This window comes from Eulemur rufifrons, chromosome 8, assembly GCF_041146395.1.
Source record: "Eulemur rufifrons isolate Redbay chromosome 8, OSU_ERuf_1, whole genome shotgun sequence".
NCBI classification, from domain to species: Eukaryota; Metazoa; Chordata; class Mammalia; order Primates; family Lemuridae; genus Eulemur; species Eulemur rufifrons.
Genome location: NC_090990.1, coordinates 93,747,503 through 93,766,729, shown reverse-complemented (window position 1 = coordinate 93,766,729; position 19,227 = coordinate 93,747,503). Strand labels below are relative to the sequence as shown.

Here is a 19,227-nt window from a genome sequence, read left to right as displayed (position 1 = left end):
TCTATTATACCAATCCTACAACCATGACATGGCATGAACATGCTCACCCATTGTCTTGTTTATTTTTCCAGATGTTCACATGTGCCAGTCATGTAAGTTTCCTCCTGGCAAGAAAAATGGTTGATATTTTTTTGTTGTTTTGCTTCCAGGTGACTCAGCCTGTGCTGGGCTCACAATAGACACCCTATATATAATTTCCACCTTGACTGCTGACCTTCTTTTTCTTCCTATGATCCATTCTGTTCATAATACCACTATTTCAAAATTAAATATTAATAAGCACTTACTGTCTCCCAGGAACTGTGCTATAATTCCTTTATATGCATCATCCTATTTGATTTTACTAGTGACACCATTTTCTACTTTTACACATATCTCATACTTTCCACATTTATAGGAAATTGTCCCTCAACCCAAAGACTAATTAGTACCTGGCTGTTTTAGAAGTGCCTGACCTGTAACATTTCTGAGTTATCACCACAGAATATGGTTGCAAAGCCCTAGGAGGTCAAATGCTCTCTGCCTTCTTCAGCTGATGGTCTCAGAGAAGGTGGGAGGTCTCCTGTCTCTTGATGGCAGGAGCACCTGGGCAAGCCCTAATTACCTGGCTCCTGAATATGTTTAGAGAAAGACACTTGGATTGCTTTACTGAAAGGGCAGACACACACCCTTGCTGGTGTCTGGGAAAGTGGGTCCGAGTCTCTCTCCAAGGAGGGCCTCCTGCAGGGATCAGGAAGCAGGGTTCATTGGCATCACCATAGTTTCTTCTGAGTTCATGAGGGTTTCCTACGGCTAGATGAGATAGAACTTACTCATGTCTCAGAGATGCTGTGAGCCCATTGCGATTGGACCTGTGCTAAAATGAAGCAGGCCTTCAGAGTCATGTGTTAAGAAGCAGCACAGCCATAGACTGCAAGTGTAGGGCAGTACCGGTGAAAATGGCACAGCTAAAACAAGCTCCTGGGCCTTGTGGCTTTGGGTGGCTGGATTGGAAGATTGTTGGGGTGTGTGCACTTTCACACTCGGGTAGAATAGTACTGGATCAAGCGGTGTGAGCTCATCACTGCCCCCACAGATGTGGCCACCATCCAGTTCCCCTGGCCCCAGGCTGATTTCTGCTGTGCTGATTCACAGTTAAGCACATGAGTCTTTCATAACTGCTGAAGCTGGAGTCACTTTGTCCAGAGGCAGCATCACTCACAGGATGCACCCAGCAAAGTTGAGGGTGCTGGTCAAAGACAAGGAGTTTATATTGTTGTCCTTGCCTATTTAATTACCATTTAAATGACCTACCAATCAACCAATCAACTATGCACATGTTAGGTGATACAAAAAAAGAGATGTGACTAGAGGAGGCATGCTTTTTTGCCCCTAACTTACAAATTTATTTTGTCAGGTTACAGTAAAAGTAAAATAGGAATACAAATAAACGCTAACATTTATGAGCCAGGCACTGTTCTAAGCACTTCTTATGTCTTAACTCATTTTATCCTCACAACATTCCTAGGGGCGGGTGCCATTATCATCCTCATTTTTACAGATGAGAAAACAGAGGTTCCAAGGTTCAGGTGTGTGCCCAGGTGCTTACAGCTGGTGAGAGGTGGAGAGAGGATTCCTACCCGGCAAGTCTGGCCCTGGGCTAGCTGATTCAGAGAGAGCAGTCAGGCCGGTGGGAGGCCGAGCACCCAGTGCAGGGGCACGGGGCGGGGGGGGGGGGGGGGGGGCGGTGCACAGAGGAAGTGGCAAAAACTGTCAGATGCTGCGTCCGGGTTCCCTATGAGCCCCCAAGGAAAGGCATCTTACACTTAGACGCTGTTTGTCCTCAAACTCACTTCTGGGATTAAGGAAAGAGACACATCTCTTGCTTGCCACTATTTCCCATTTGGCCCCTGTATCATATGCCCAAGGCCTCATTCTGGGCTCCCTGGCAGTGGACAGGTTAGTGATAAGTCAAAACTAGACAACACTCAAAAACCAATACTTAGGTTTGTGGGAGGTGCTGCCTTACTCAAGGAAGTTGTTCCAGTTATTTCTTGCTGTGTAATAAATCACTTCAAAATTTAGTGGCTTAAAACAACAGCAATCACTTTTTATGCCTCATGCTCTGAGGTGACTGGGCTCAGCTAGGCTGTTCTTGCTCAGATGCTCCCAGGGGACGCAGGCAGAGAGTAGCTAGGACTGGGGTCACCTCGAGGGCCTCCTCCCTTACAGTGGGAAAGTTGATATTGCTGTCTGGTGAGACCTCAGCTCAGAATGTCGACAGGAACACCTGCACTTGGCTTCCCCGTGCAGTCTGGGCTCCCTCACAGCATGGCAGCTCTGTTTCTGGGGCGGCTATCCTAACGGAGAGAAGCAGGTGCTGTCCCTTTTGCTGCATTCATTTTGTCTGAGGGGAGTCAGTTAAGTCTGTGTTCAAATGGAAGGAAAATAGCTCCCAGGGGGAGAGTGTCAAAAAATTTGTGGACACACTTTAAAACCACCCCAGAGATTTTCCAAGTAACTCCACTTTGGTTTAAAGAAACCAGTTATCTGAGACAGATAGGGCCTGAAGAAAGTATGGCTCAGGGTATCAAGAAGGGAAAACAGGAAGGTGGGCCAAAAAAGGCGGTACAATAAGAGAACGAGCACCGGGACGGATGACCAGGGAGAGGCCTGGCCCTGCCTCTCACCAGCTGCTGCCCCTGGGGAGGTCCCTCTGCTTTTTGGGCTGCTTTACTCTTCTCACCGATAACTAGAGAGGGGTGGGAAATGTGAGCCTTCAGATCCCTTCGAGCTTTCACTGTCGTGATCCTGTGATTTTGAGGGCTAGCATGTTTCTTTGGTCACTTCCAAAATCCTCTGACTACAGTCCCTCAGGCTAACCCCGTTGTGCCCCACAGCGTGGACAGATGACCCTCTGCTCGTCAGCACAGGCTGAGGAGCCTGGGACAGAGGGTGAGACGGGGAAAGAGAATGAGAAGGGCTGGTTGGGAAAGATGCCCATGTGTGGAATAATTTTCAGCTATTTGGAAGTCAGAGGTGGGACTAAAAGATCCGAATGAAGAGCCAGGGATTGCTAGAGCTCAGCCAGATTGAATGACTTGTCCAAAGTCTTAGCAGGCTGAGGGATACTGGATTGTAGAGCTCCCAATACATCATCATTTTGTGTTGGGAAAATGCTCTGTCTTCACTTCATCCTCCTTCCTCACAGAAATCACACAAAAACATGAGATTTGCCATTCCTAGTGTATATAGTACAGAAAGGGAAATAGGTGTGTGGTGCTACACAGTCAATGTGCTGTGACTCCGTTCTGCCCCTAGAATGGGGGTGTCTTCTGTAGCAGTGATTTTACCCAGCATCCTCTCCTTTTTCTAGAAGGAGAGTGACAGAATGAGGTAGCTGTCAGGCACTTCTCCTGTTCTCCTCTTTTGTACACTCTACTTGTCTCCATTTTACAAAAGAAAAGACTGAGGTAGAGGGAAACCGATGGTCTTCTAAAAAAGGCAGAAGCAGAGCTTTCTGTTCCATCCCTCCTCTAGGCAGTGTGGGTCACTCCAGGTCACCTGGGGCACATCCCATTTGTCCAAACACTTACTGATTGGGTCATCTGGGCCTTTGGCTCAGCACTGAGGCATTGCATTTTGAAAAGCACGAGGTTGGTACTCCCAGAGGAAAGTTGGGAGTGGGGAAAATTTCAACAAATCCTTAGAAATCAAGATAGAACATGAGGATGTTTGGGACAGCACTGTTGTTTGTGTGTGTGTGTGTGTGTGTGTGTGTGTATGTGTTTGGGGGCCCATCTCTTGCCAAAACCAAGTTCATTTCTGCATACTTGTTTGCTGAATATGAAATACTCCAAAGATTGCTCTTCATAGTTGTTGAATCTGAAATGAAAATGACTCAGCAGAGAGGAAAAACAAGTTTTAAATGCCCTGAATGGCCCCTGAATTAAAATATATGGCCCCAAATCATGTGGGTTTTCTTCTCCCCACCAAACCCTAATCTTCAACACACACAAATGCAAGGGCCACACACAATCATTTGCACGCGCGTGCACACACACATACACACACACACGGAGTACACCTGCCCCAATTTGACCTAAGTGCCTTGTCTCATTTCCCCTTTGCACTCCAACCTTTCCAGGGCCCCACCCTTTCCTGCAGGGAAGGCCTATCTGTGCTTGGGTAGAGGGATTTGGACTGGACTGCAGGCCATAGCTGATTTCCCAGCAGGGCCAGCACTTCCTCTATGGCCCATGTCACAGGCTAAGTGTCAAGATCCCTGAGGGAAATCTGTGAAGTTTTATTCTTCAGTAAAGTCAAGGTCACTTCAGTTTGTCCCTAGCTTTTGGATCTGGAAAGATGGACTATCTGGGAAGAATGACCACCTGCCAAATCAAACATGCCCTGTTTTATACACAAGCTGTATTCCTGAAAAGTTGGGTATCACCTGGATTTTGGTATATCCAAATCATATTTTGAATGTGCTGAAAGGATCCATTAGTCAAAGGAACCCAGCACTGAATCCTTTTGTAAAGTGAAGAATTATTTTGTAATGTGGCTACTCACTCAATGCTTTATGAGTTTGGTAAGTAGATGGAACATTTTTTGTATACTGAATGTTATTTTAAATGTACTGTGTGCGATTTGTTATTCAAAGTTACCCAGCATTGAATCCTTTTGCAAAGAACTATTCTGTAGTCTGGAAAAACATTTCATGATTTATGAGTTTGGTAAGTATAGGCATTTATTAAAGTGGGATATACCTTTAATTCTGCTTCAGAGAAAAAGATGCTTTTTGCTAATATCCAGACTTGTGAAAAAAGAGGGCTCTACCATACATGAGTTATGGTCACTCCTAAGGGGCATGGGAAGAACAGAGGTGCTCCAACATCCCATTTTGTTAGGGTCAAAGACCCCATGAGTGGCCTGCTTTGCTTACTTTCCATATTATCACAGGGTGGAAATGATGAACCTGTTTTTCCAAATAAATATAGTTAGTGATTATAGCTACATCTGTAAAGATGTTTCTCTTTTTATCTATATGTACAGCATCTAAATCTCTATATATCTATCCTCTTCATCTGTGGTCTACCATCCATCTGTCCTGTGTATTCAGTTCTATAGTAATAAACAAGCATTGCAGTAGGTCTTATGTTTTGGACCACAAAGGGCTGCTGTTTACACCGTACAGAGAGCTGGACCTTGCTCTGAGATCACTGGGAGTGTAAACCAGGGGAGGGGGAGACCTTAACTTCCTGTTCATTTTTTCTCACTTAGCAACTCAAAAATCTTTTCAGTACTTGCCTCCCAAGGTTCCTTGAGGTATCCCCACTTACTATCCTGCTTGAGTGCTAGTGTGAAGCTTGTTACTAGGGAAATGGTCTGACTAGTTAAAGCAGTTGGAAAAGAGGAGTGTGGCCTCAGGAACGTCTAACCCAGAGCTGCAGGAGACCCAGGACTGACCAGGAGCAAGCCCTACCTGCTAGAACCCTCCAGAGAACGGGACAGTGTAAGGCAGAATGCGCTCGTGCTTTCACTGTGACGTGGCCCTGACTGTTTCAGAAAGAAGCTTTTGTAATAATAGTGACAGTAATAATTTGTGAGAAGTTTGACTTCTCAGACTCGTTTTTTTTTTCATTCCTGGAGAGTTGCTGATTTCTTGCTGTGGCTGCCACACTCCTGTCGGCCTGATCTTGCATTTTACTTTATGGTCTCCTGGTGGCTTGACCCACAGCCTGTCCAGACCCTGGTGTGGGCCGTCCTGAGACAGACAGTCAACCATCTCCCATCAGATCTGGAAGGTCCTGAGCTATGGCTGCCTTTGAAGTCAACTTGGAATGTTCATCCAGCTTGGCTAGGGAAGGGGATTCTGACTATGGTGAGGGAAGTGGGTTTTTTACTACAAAGGACCTATTGTCTCTGAGCCACATATTCACTGATGTTCCTTGAAAAACACTGGGCTGTGGGCATAGAAACACTGGCCTTGGAGTCAGAGGAACTGGAATAGAGTCCTAACTCAGTCTCTTTCTAACTTTGTGACCCAGGAGAGTAAAAACTAATCTCATTTTGATGTAGAGAAAAGCAAGATCTCTCTCTGACCTTACCTGACTCATGGTCTGGCTTGGGAGAAAGACAGGTAAAAAAGTTAACTGTAACTCTGTGATGAATGGGAAACAGCAGCCAGACCAGGTAAAACCACGCAGGCTGTGCCTGAGGGGACTTAGGGCCTTACTTTCCTACGTTGTAAAAAGGTGATGGCAATTTCCCTCCACAGGACTGTTGTGAGGCTCAATGATATAATGTAAGTACCTAATAAAGTGCGGAGCATTCTAAAAAAGATATGAGTGGCAGTTCTCAACTGTTTCCTGCTTCCACTTTATTCACATACAAGGTGTACTAATTAATAACACCTCTGAACAGCAGAAGTGATTTTCAAGGTACAGAAGATGTTTCCTCCATACACCTCCAATCCTGGGATCTGCGTGGTTAGTTGGAAAGCACCTTTGATTTCTGATAGCCTGTCCCCAGGAAAAAATGATTTGTTTTCTTTTGTTTTGTCAGAAAAGCCAATATAAATGACATTAACAAGGAACACATTTTCCTTGTTAAAAATCAAAATGTTACAAATAAGGCTACACTCTCCTTTTGGTCACCGTTTGCAATCTCTCCTGACAAACATTGCAGTCCGTCTCCGGACTTCATCTCTGAGGGAACCCTTGTTACCAGCATGGTGTCTAACCTTCCAGATCTTTTATGTGTATAAATGTATATGACTGTGTGTGTATATCCATAAAAATATATAGCATGCTTTACATATACTTTGCAACCTGTTTGTTCACTAAGAACATGCTATGGATACCATACCCTGTAAATACGTGTAGCTCTAACTCATTCTTTTTCACTATGATGTAGTATTTCACAGTAGGAATATACCATAGTTTATAGAGTTCTCCTATTGATAGATACTTTTCCAAGTTTTTGTTATTTTAAAAATATGCTGCAAAGCACTTTTTTGTGCATACCTCATTGTGTATACACACAAGTCTTTCTATAGGGTAAACAGTAATTTAATGATGGACTATATGGTTCATGAAGTATATGCATTTGTATTTGAATTATCTTCTAATTTATATGTCCGATGACAGAGTATAGAAGTATACATTTCCCCAAATTATTGCCAAATTTCATATTATCACACTTTAAAATTTTGCCAATCTGATGGGTAAAATTGGTATTCAGCTACTGCTTTAATATTGGTCTTTCTGACTACTAGTGAGGTTGAATACTTGTAGATGTTCACTAGCATTATGTTATCTCTTCTGTTAAATTCTTTTTATTTACTTGGCTCATTTTTTTAATGGCTTTTACAAAATGATTTACAGAGATTATTTATACCTAAAGGTATTTTGTTATATAATTTCTAATATTTAGCTTAGCCTGTTGCTTGCCTGTTATGTTTATGATGTCTTTTTGTCTCAAAGAATTTTGAATTTTGGTGGAAAAATTTATCATTCTTTTCATTTCTGGATTTTTCTTTCCATGTCTTATTTATGTGGGCCTTGTTTATCTTTAGCTCACAAACTCTCCTAGATTTTCTAAACATACTTTTATGGTTCTATCTTTACATTTTGGGCTCCTTATTTTTTTATTTTATTTTTTTTTAAGACAAAGTCTTGCTTTGTTGCCCGGGCTAGAGTGAGTGCCGTGGCGTCAGCCTAGCTCACAGCAACCTCAAACTCCTGGGCTTAAATGATCCTACTGCCTCAGCCTCCCGAGTAGCTGGGACTACAGGCATGAGCCACCATGCCCGGCTAATTTTTTCTATATATATTTTAGTTGTCCATATAATTTGTTTCTATTTTTAGAAGAAACGGGTATCTCGCTCTTGCTCAGGCTGGTCTCAAACTCCTGACCTCAAGTGATCCACCCGCCTCGGCCTCCCAGAGTGCTAGGATTACAGGCATGAGCCACCGCGCCAGGCCTGGGCTCCTTATTTTTGTGAGGTGTGAATATATCTCTATTTGCTTTTGAAAAGGATATTGAACTATCTGAAACTTAATCACTGATTTTAATTACCCCTTCTATCATGTAGTGCAATCCCATTTATTCATGAGTCTGTTCTGGTTTGCCCGTTCTCTTCTTTATCCTGCTTATGTGTTTCTGTGCCAAATGCGTCCCAGAGAAGCCTTCTCTGGCCACCTTCCCTGGAATAGCTCTCATTCACTATCACATTACTCTATTTTATTTTCTTCATCGTACATATATCTCTTTAAAGTTCCTTATTTGTTTGCTTATATACTATAAGCTCCATAATGACAGGGATCTTCTCTGACTTTTTTACTAATGTGTTTGTCACCTGTAATAGCACCTAATAAACATTACCAAATAGTTCCTAAGTGAATGAATGAAGGCCAATGACTTGACCAGGGATATTTGCATTTTCAAGTTTTATTTTTTAAGGCTTGAATAAATTGTTTGTCAAAGGAATTTGTACTGTTAACTAAAGAACTGTGTAGAGAAGGGCCTTTCCAGCTCCTTGATGTGCTTCTATGTATGCTTTTGGGTTCTGTTCACATGTCACATTGTTTAACACATTGACAACCACACAAAAAAATAAGAAACTTTTGCTTGTTTTTTTTTTGTTTTTTGTTTTTTTTTTGTTATGAAAATAGAATAAAAACTTCAAGTGTAAATTAAAGGTAAACATAAATAGAAAAATAAAATTTATTGACTTCTATTTATTTAATCCACATTTTTAGAATTAAATTGTCAATATTAATTGTAACAATAAGAACTAAACAGGGTTTTATATATGCTTCATGCAGCCCTGGGGTCAAAACTAGAGTGAGTTAAATACAACTCTCATGGCAGTTAATGTGTTAAATATTGAACCATTTGAAAGACTCATTCAAAGGGGCAGAAAAGGGTGATGTTTGTTCATAATAAGCTTTGGGGATACCTACTTTTAGGGTATGAAGTTTAGAATGACCAGCTAGAATCACTGAATATGTAGCTCACGGCAATCATTAATTCACTCTGCAGATACTTATCGAGCACTCTGTTGAGAATACAATAGTGAATAAAATAAACATGGAGCTTATGGCAGGGACACAAATTAAACAATCACAGCATTGAATATATAATTAGAAACTATGATCATTTCTATATAGAAAAATTATAAGATGTTTTAGTGTACATAACAGTCAAGGGGTCAGGGAACATTTCACTGAGAAAGTGACCATTGAATGGAAATTCGAATTGGACAAAGAGAGGAAAGAAACTTCTAGATGGAAGTCCTTAGGCAAAAGAAAATGGAGGAAGGAAGCAAAAGAAGCCCAGTGTGACTGACGTGGAAACGTTCATCAGCAGAGTAGCTCTGGTGAGGTAGGCAGAGGCCAGATCAAAAGATAGTATAGTATGACGACAAACAAAAGCAAAGACAAAAGGAACAACAACAACAAAACCTCACGTGGATTTTGGAGTAATACAAACCCTAGGTTCACATAGGAGTTTTGTCCCCTATCAACTGCAGAACCTGATCTTCCTCCTCAGCTCCCTTATGGACGAAAACCTCATTGAGTTACTGTGAATATTGTATGAGATCGTCCCTGATACATGTTAGATATATATAGTGTAAGTATAGTCCTTCTAGGTGTTTTATGGTCCTTCTGTGTTTGTTAGCTGCTGGTCACCTTAATTTTAAGCAAAACGGAAGTATAATCACTGGTTTTGGATATTCATAGCCTGAAACTAAGCAACAGTTTCAAAAGGAAATTAGTCAACATTTTTCGACCACCTGGGAAATTTGGCTTATTTCAGTTAAAAACCACTTTTGAGCACAAATTCTGTACAGGATATAAAGTATTATTTTGGCAATACAAGAATGAGCCATTTTGAAGCTAGTGATGAAATGGATTATTTTATAATATAATAGTGTTATGGAGGATCAAATAGAGGTAAATTCAGTATGAGTTTTAGTTAGGGAAAGAAAGAGAACGAGGTGTAGGAGACATTCTTGGTAGAAGGAACCATTAGGGCAGGTTATGGAGGGGAGAACGTTATGGCCAGGTACCCATGAGGAAGGTACCACAAGAGAGAATTATCGGATTCTTCTGAAAAAGACTGGTAGGAGAGAGTAGTTAACCAAGGCAGTCTTGGGCCTCAGCACTGTTAACTAAAAAAGAAATTAATGAAGTTTATACTTTGGAAAAAAGCTTTATTTCTCATAAAGGGTAGCAACCTGCTGGGCTGCTATTCCAACACGTTGGGAAGCACAGCCCCAGCCAGAAGCCAGGCACACATGCTTCAAAGCAGAGAGAACAGGGAACAGGATTTTATACTCAGCAAGCTGGTCAAATATACAATATTTAACAGGCTATAGGATGATTCATGTATATTTATAAAGGGAAATCATACGTATGTAACTGTGCTTTATCTTTCCCGTCCTGTCATGGCTGGGAACTCAGTTTTAAGGTGTTCTGAGGTCTCCTTGGCCGTGAAAAGTCCATTCAGTTAGCAGAGGGCTTAGGATTATATTTTTAGTTCACAGTCCCCTGTTTTGGCCAAGATATGCCAGAAGCAGTTGCAATGGCCAAACTTTATTTTGTTCCATTATTGATGGGGTAGAGTGGCTACTTGCCTTAGGTCCATCTAGGTCTTCAGCGGGACCCTTATGACTCAGGAGAGGTTTAGAGCCATAGAAGCTTACATCCAATTAGGCACTCATTAATCCCTTAAAACCTTTTAAGCAATATAGTTGGAAACCAAAAGCCAAAAACATAGGTATAAAATTAACTTATCTATAAATATCAAGCTACTGTAGTCTAAGTTTTAGTTACAGACCTGTAGCAATTACTTATATAAACATAAGTATTTTGTTAAGACTATTTTGTCCCTTAAACTGGTCCTTACTGGTCCCATAGTCCTCTGACCTAGAGGGAGGAAGGTCTGTCTGTATAATACCAGGGCATTAGCAATGGAAAGCAAACCAGGCCCAGTGGCATTTTAGATTGGGCAGTTTTGTAGGCTTCGGGATGTCATGACTCTGGTTTTCTTTGAAGTAAAATGAGAGAAAAACAACATTAATAATTTGACAATTAAAGAATTTGGTCACCAAAATGGAAAAAGGAGTCTATTCTGTTAGGGAGTCAAATAAAAATGTCATGAAGAAAATTATAACGTGTATTTTTTGTTTTTTTAGTCAAGAAATAGCCAGGTGTTAGTCCAAACTTTGGACAAATAATAAAAAACTTAAAAAAAAAAAAAAAAGGACAAGGCTAGGATTTAATAATGGGCCTTTTCTTTTTTTCTGAAACATTTTCTCTCTCTAGTTTCTCATTTTTATTAAAGGCAAATCATAGTAGGACCAACTTAATTTGTAAATAGATTTAAGTATACTTGGTTTGATTATTTGCATAAAGTACGATAAGAATAGTCATTGGCCATAGGCTTTCTTTTTCAAAATTGACTTTGCTGGAACACTCTCCCCTCTCTGCTTTTTAAGCAATTTCAGGTTACTTGAAGGTCTCTTGAGCCAACCCAAGGATTTAACTGCCTGTAGATACCTTTATGAATTGTGAAATTCCTTTTCTTCGAGGTCCCAAAGTAACGTGAGATTTCTGGACCTGTTAGAAAGTGACATTCTTTACTTACCACAGACCAGGAAATGTCATAGATGAGGTATCAGGTCAGGTTTTTTTTTCCCCCCAAAGGGCTTTTATTGGCCTTATAAAAGTCAATCTGATTCCTCAAAGCAGTCTGTCTGGTCATATTCGAAAATATGCCATTCCATTCAAAGCCTTGGTAAAATAACCAGTATCTCTAATTCTTCCCTGTTATAAAAGAAAAACAGATTCTTACGGAACTATGCAAATAACTATAGTGCCATGAAATAAGAATACTTATGAATAGTTTCCAAATTCTGGACAAATCAAGTAGAGAGAAAAATAAATGTTTCAAATTGTTCATAAAATATACTTTACCAATTTGTTGTAAGCTATAAATTAAAAAAGGAAAAAAAGTTTTCTTGTCTTCTGGAAAACAAAACATAAACGAATTAGCAATGTTTTAAACAAATGGTTAAAAAAATTAGTTCAGTCCCATGTAACTAATTCTTATCTTGCTTGAGGTTAGATTAGCAATGATAATGAATGCATCAGTTGTTTTTTTTTTTTTTTTTAGTAAAATAAGCCAGACTCTTTGGAGGGCATCTAGCTGAGGTGTCTAGATGTTAAACTCGAGGCACCTTCAGTTAAAGTGGAAGTAGCTTTCATATAGAAAAGCAAATATTAATATTTGGAGCACTGTATCTTGATAGAATTTGTATGTCACAAGGTGTAGGAGCTCAGGAAATAAAAGGGAGTGGCATTTCATTGAGTCCAAGTCAGAAAAATGGAAGAAGAATTTGAAAACATTATTTGCAGACTTGTAGCCAGAAAAGAATTCAGGATTCAGTCTCGCTCATATGATCTCTAAAGTTATTAGAAAACCACTTTTGAGAAGAACTAAAGTAACATAATAATTACTTATGGATGACAAAAAGTCTTAGAATACCACTAGTTAAAGAAACAATTGACAAAGAAAATTTGGTTATTTCTGTGGCATATAACAATTTAACATAATAACCATGATTATTATTGATAACATATGTTAAAGCATATCAGAATTTTAGGAATCTCAATATTAATAACATATTTATATAAGTGTAACCTAAAGAAAGTTAAACACCATTTCATATTTGGCAATGCTTCCTGTGTAGCTGTAATATACTGAATAAGTCAAATGGATTTCTCTGAGGTTTTCAGTGGCTCTAATATTTAGAAAGCTAGTCTGAGTCCAAAAAGACAGTTTAAAAATTTTGATTTTGGAAAGTTTGTCAAATATCAAAGGTTTAAAAAACACTTTTGTCATAAAACAGGATTACAGGTTACTATAAAACAATCATTTAGCCCAAGTGATAATTTGAAAGATTTTAAAAGCAAGATTTTTTTTTTTTCCAAAAAAACCCTTGTATCCAATTTTTTCATATTTTATATATAGAATTGTTCTCTTGTAGTTTCAACTACATATATTAATTATAATGTTAACTCTTAGTAACCCTTATTTTTGATGAAAAATCTAAAATATTAAAGTAACTTTGAGCTGTAATCAGTTCCCAATTTTTATGAGCATATCTAAATATCTTTAGTTTTTTTATATCATATAAAAATAAGTTGTCAAATTATACAAACTCAAACCTATGTCCAACAATTGTTTTAGTATTCTAACTTACTTATAAATAACTCAGATGTTTTATTATCTTCTTTAATTCAACATAATATGACCTTAAGATTTTAAATTACTGAAAATTTTTATTGGTTAGAAAAACAATTGTTTAGGAGCAGAGATGGAAAGAGAGGTAAGAAAGAAGAGTTGACTAAATATTTTGAATGTACCATTATTTTTTTTTTTTGGAGTCTCTTTTAACTTTAAATCCCCCGCTTTAAGGGAGGCTAGAGAGATTTTTGATCCCATTTGGAAAACTTGGAACATCAATTATAGCATTATCTTCATTGTTTTGGAAGGTTTGATGGCCTCTTTGTTTTAATTGAGTGCACAGATAAACTAGAGGTCTCCTAAGATTTTATTGTGGCCTGCAAAGCTTTAAATCATTTAGGTTAGATTTTGAACATTTACAAGAATTTTATATAGTTTTTTAAGCATGTCAGTTACTAGTGTCTCTGATGGTAGGGGAGCAGAGACCATTTTCTTGGAACTAAAGTTTTTATAGCTGCACTTAGCTTTACGAGAGTGTCCTCACAAACCCTTATGGACCAGCTAAATCCAACTAGATCCCCCCGCCAAACCCAGGACCTATAAAAACATTTTCTCCCAGGGCCAGAATGGAAAGAACCAGAGAAACTGGGGTAATCACCCCCCCCACCCGCTGCCAAAACCTGGGGCCAACAAAGACATTTCCTTTGGGATTGGGAATGGAGGCAACTGGAACTGGGGAGAAATGAAGGGAAGGGGTGGAGAGAAGTAAAGTCTCTGAGATCTTTATCCTAAAAGTGGGAGATGTTGCATCCAGGGGCGTTTACCTGAGTTCCCCCCAGTGAGGTCAGGGAGACAACTGAGCTACTAATGGGTTTGTGCAGATGTCAGTGTGTTGCCCTCCAATCAGACTGGGGGATACTGGGGGTCTCCCTGGGTCCCTTCGCAGTTGCCATTTGTTAACTGAAAAAAAAAATGATGAGGTTTACTTTGGAAAAAAGCTTTATTTCTCATAAAGGGTAGCAACCTGCTGGGCTGCTATTCCAACAGGTTGGGAAACAGAGCCAGCCCAGAAGCCAGGTACACATGCTTCAAAGAAGAGAGAACAGGGAACAGGATTTTATACTGAGCAGGGTGATCAAACATACATATTCAACATGCTATAGGATGATTCATGAATATTTACAAAGGGAAATCATACACATGTAATTGTGCTTTATCTCTCCCATCCTGTCATGGCTGGGAACTCAGTTTTAAGGTATTTCTGGGGTCCCCGTGGCCAAGAGGGGTCCATTCAGGTAGCAGAGGGCTTAGGATTTTATTTTTAGTTCAAGCACTGGCTGAATGGCTGCTCACAAAGAGCTCTGGTCTTTGTGGAAAGACATCCTGGATCATGGTCCTGAGCTAGTGCTAGACTATAGCCAAGACCAATGTCTCCAAGATCTACCTGTGTATTTCTTCTCCTGGGCATGTTTATTTGGGCACGTTTATGGAAACACAGTGTTCTTGCTGCTGGAGAAGACTAGGCACCCTAAGACCTGTATTTTATCCCATCCAAATCAATGCCATGAAACCGTGGTCATCTCCCTCTGTGGATCACCTACCCCCTACTCCCCACGATGGGACCACTTGAGTCTTCTGTGTTTGATTTGCTTTGGCTCTATCCTCTTTAATAAAAATCAACTGAATTTTCAATCTGACTTTTTTTTTGTTTTACCACTTTGGGTGGGTAAGTATTTTGCTTAGAAATTATCATAGAATGCTTCTGTTTCCCAGAAAAAGTAACTTCTCCATGTCATTCTCTTACTCCATCCCCATTATTGCCTGTTAAAATCTTTCCCATCCTTCACGAACCTGATTAGATGCTTATTTCTCCAGGAAGCCGTCCCTAATCACCGTAGCTTAAAGAAATTTCTTCTCTTCATTGATTATTAACACCAAGCTCCCTTGGTGTTACCTGGAGGGAACTTTTTGGTAAATAAACTTTTTATTCAAGTTTTATTAAATAATTTTATGTTTATAAAATCATTATGAAGATAGTGCATAGAATTCCTGTATACACCACACCCAGTTCCCCCTATCATTAACATCTTATGTTAGTATAGTGCATTTGTCAAAATGAATGAATGGATATTGACACATTAACTAAAGTCTATACTTTATTCTGATTTCCTCAGTTTTCCCCTAATGTCCTTTTTCTGTTCTAAGATCCCATCCAGGATGTAACATTACATTTAGTCATTGTGTCTCCTCGGGCTCTCTTATCTGTGATAGTTTCTCAGACTTTCTTGTTTTTGATGACCTTGACAGTTTTGAGGATTACTCATCAGGAATTTTGTAGAATTTCCCTCAATTGGTATTTGTCTGATGATTTTCTCATGAGTAGACTGGAGCAATAGGTTTTGGGGAGGAAATCCACAGAGGTAAATTGCCACTCTCATCACATCATATCAAGGACACATACTATCAATACAACTTATCAACGTTGGTGTTAACCTTGATCACCTGACTTGAGGAAATGTTTGTCAGAGTTCTCCACTGAAAAGTGACACTTTTTTTCTGTCTCCATTTCCATATTGTACTCTTCGGGAGAAAGTTATGTGCAGCTTACACTTAAGGAATTGGGGGAAGGGCGGTAGTAATGCTTCATCTCCTTAAGAGCAGATCATCTACATAAATTATTTGGAATTCTTCTGCATGGGAAATATGTCTGTTCTACCCATTCATTTATTCAATCATTTATTTACGTCATCATGGACTCATGGATATTTATTTTATACTTTGGGTTATAATCTAATACCACGTTATTTTCTTGCTCAAATTATTCCAGCTTTGGTTATTGGGAGCTCTTTCAGTCAGTTCCCGTGTCCCTTTTACACACCCCATCATCTTTTAGTGTATATACTTTCTCAATTTCTGGCACTAAATGATACTCCAGGCTTATCTTGTGTATTTCCTGTCCCAGACCCATAATCAGCCATTTTTCTAAGGAACTCTGGTTCCTTTTATTGTCAAATGGTATTAGAAACCAAGATCTGGGCATTAGGTTTGCTCACCGCTACTGGGGTATCATAGCTTCTAGGCCCCTCAGCTGATAAAATATATGTGTGCACACTCACCCATGTATATATGCATATCTATAAATATTTCTATATGTAACTATCTGTATATCTGTTAAGCTAAACATGAGTCTGCTGTCTCCATATCTAATCTATTTTCACATACATCATTCTGGGGAAACGTAAAAATACAGAATCTGAAGTACCACTTCAGAATCTCAAGTATCACTTTAAGACAAAATTCAGAGATAACAAATCAGGATAAATATTGAACTTATATATTTTGAAAGGCAAACACATTAAAATTATTGAATGCTTTTCTTGGTTGAATACTGGAATCAATATCAAAATTATGAAAATATCAATTGACATAGTAAATATAAGTTTTACTTTACCACTGTTCACCATTTGAGTATTTATGTTAGCAAAATTTTGTCATCTGACTATAGTTTTGCTAATTTTAATTCCATAAGTGTATGATCTAATAGAGTTTGAAAATTCTTATATTAGGAGATTATTGAATGTACCATTCAACTCCCAAAGTACTCCAAATATAGAAATAAACACTGTGAGAACACAAAATTAACTGTGAAAATTGTGTTCATTCATGTTGGTGGTATCTGCCTCACTCATGTCTTCTCTTTCTGTTTTCTTGCATGGTTGGTGGGCTGCAGACTCCAGTTCTGACACCACCTACTGCGATGATCCTGGTTCCCAGAATGCCCTTGGTGCTCCTCCTGCTGCTGCCTATCTTGAGTTCTGCAAAAGCTCAGGTTAATCCAGGTAAGGCCGCCCTTATTCAGCGCCATGCTAGAAGACCAGTTGAATGTGTTTAAGCCCATCAATGTTCGTCTTGGGAAAAGCCCTGACAAAAGGGCCCAAAAGCTCTTTTAAAAAAAAAACAACAAAACTCCATGGTGAAACATGGGCAAACCAAGAACAGAAACTAATATACTTTTTATATGTATACATTATATGTAACCTGTTGAATATTGTGAAACATTTTCTGACACCGAGCCGGTGGAGTAAGAGGGCATTTTTTTTAAATGGGAGGTGGAAGAAGCAACCATTTGCTTCTGCATCTTCTGGGAAAAATAGAAGAGAATTTTTAGGTGCTTTAGAGAACTTCTGCAGGTTGGTTTACCAGTTGTTTCTGGCTGGCTTCCACCTGGATTTTACTTGGATGTCCTGTTATGCTTTTGGGACCCAGGTCCTGTGGGATCTCAGGTAGGTTCTCTTTCCAACAGGGTGTGGCCATGCTCAAAATGGATGTGTTAGGAGAATCTTTTAAGCCAAAATTTGTGGGCTTTTTTTTTTTTTTGTATTACATGTATTTTTAAACTTTAAATTGAAGTATGTAATTTTGTCATTTATCTATTATACATATTGCTTCTTAACATCCTATCCAAAGCTCAATGCCTTAAAACAAGCATTTATTTTGTTCATGGCCAGGCTCAGTTGAACTGCTCTCTGGTTTGTCTTGATTCACTTGTGTATCTGGGAGTCAGGTGGCTATTGGTTCATCTAGGATGGCCCAGGCTCTGATGACTGGGACAACATGGTCATGCTCTGTTTCATCCTCTAGCAGACTAGCATGGGTATGTTCTCATGGAAACTTCACAGGAATAGAGTGGAAGTGGGAACCTTCAAGCATTTTTCAAGCCATTGTTGGAGTCATGTTTGCTAAGTCTCATTGGCTAAAGAAATCATGTGGCCAACCCCAGTGTCAGAGTGGGAAAGCATAAAAAAATTACCTGGTAAACTCTGGGTACAGGGATGGGTGAAGAACTGGAGTTTTTTCATTCTGCCACAAATGTAAATACAGAAAAGCATATATAGCTTAAGTGTTCAATTTGATGAATTTTACAAACTGAATATATCCATGTAAACAGTACCTAGATTGAGAAACAGAACTGTACCAGCACTTCAGAAGCTCTCTTCTTGCTCTTCCCAGTTACTTCTCCTCAGCCACACCCCAAAGGTAACCATTATCCTGCTTTCAACAACATAGACTAGTTTTGCCTGATTTCATACTTTACATAATTGGAATCATATGATGCATCAATACTCTGTGTCTGGCTTCTTTAACTCATCATTTTGTTTATGATATTCCTCCTAGTGTTGCATGCAATTGTCAATTGTTCATTCTTATTGTTGTGTAGTATTACTTTGTTTGAATATTTTATTTAGCCAGTCTACTATAGAGGGGAATTTGGATGGTTTCCAGTTTGGGCCTATTATGAATTAAAACTCTTGTAATCATTCTTGCATACAACTTTTGGTAGAGATATATACTCAGTTCTCTTGGGTATATACCTAGAAGAAGAATTTCTGGTTCCTACATAGCATAGGATCTACCATTCTGCATGATGAAAAGAATTTTCCAAAGTGATTTACCAATTTACTATCCCATGTCAGTATATGAGATTTTCAGTTATTACACTGGATTTGGATTCTTGAGGGTGCTTTCATTTTGTCCTCATAGCATAAGGATACATTTGTGAAAAATGCTGACTCTACTCCCTTCACAAAATTTTCATGTCCATGGGATATTCTTTATCCCCACAATAGGAAATAATGATCAAAGCTCCTTAAAAATCAAAGAATTATTGGTTGAATGAGTCCAGTGCCTTGTTACTACTTTCTCATAATAAACTCAGCTGGTGCATCTCAGATCTGAACTTGGACACCATTTTTTTCTTTGTTTGGTCTATATTCCTCTCACCCAATTGTTGAGGTTTGGTTGCCTCGTACTACATTCTCCATAACCTGAGCTCCAGAAAGAGTGCTGTGTGTGGATAGAATGGTAGGGTGTTTTGGTGTTAGGCATGCTCATGAAGACTAGCATGCCATGAGGACATTGAAATGACTAAACCAAGAGAGCTGGCCTTCCATGTTAGAGTACACACTGTAGCCCTGGAGCAGGAAATGG

The 19,227-nt window shown here is 39.3% G+C and overlaps 1 protein-coding gene across 1 annotated transcript in view; it reads left to right on the top strand.

Moving 5' to 3' along the window:
- The window catches only part of DDR2 (discoidin domain receptor tyrosine kinase 2), a 130,105-nt gene that overhangs the window by 56,158 nt on the left and 54,720 nt on the right, over positions 1 to 19,227 (top strand). The window contains exon 2 of the mRNA XM_069478408.1: positions 16,970 to 17,078. Within this exon, the coding sequence (XP_069334509.1) occupies positions 16,997 to 17,078 (82 nt within the window). The 5' untranslated portion in view covers positions 16,970 to 16,996. The remainder of the gene's footprint in view (positions 1 to 16,969; positions 17,079 to 19,227) is intronic.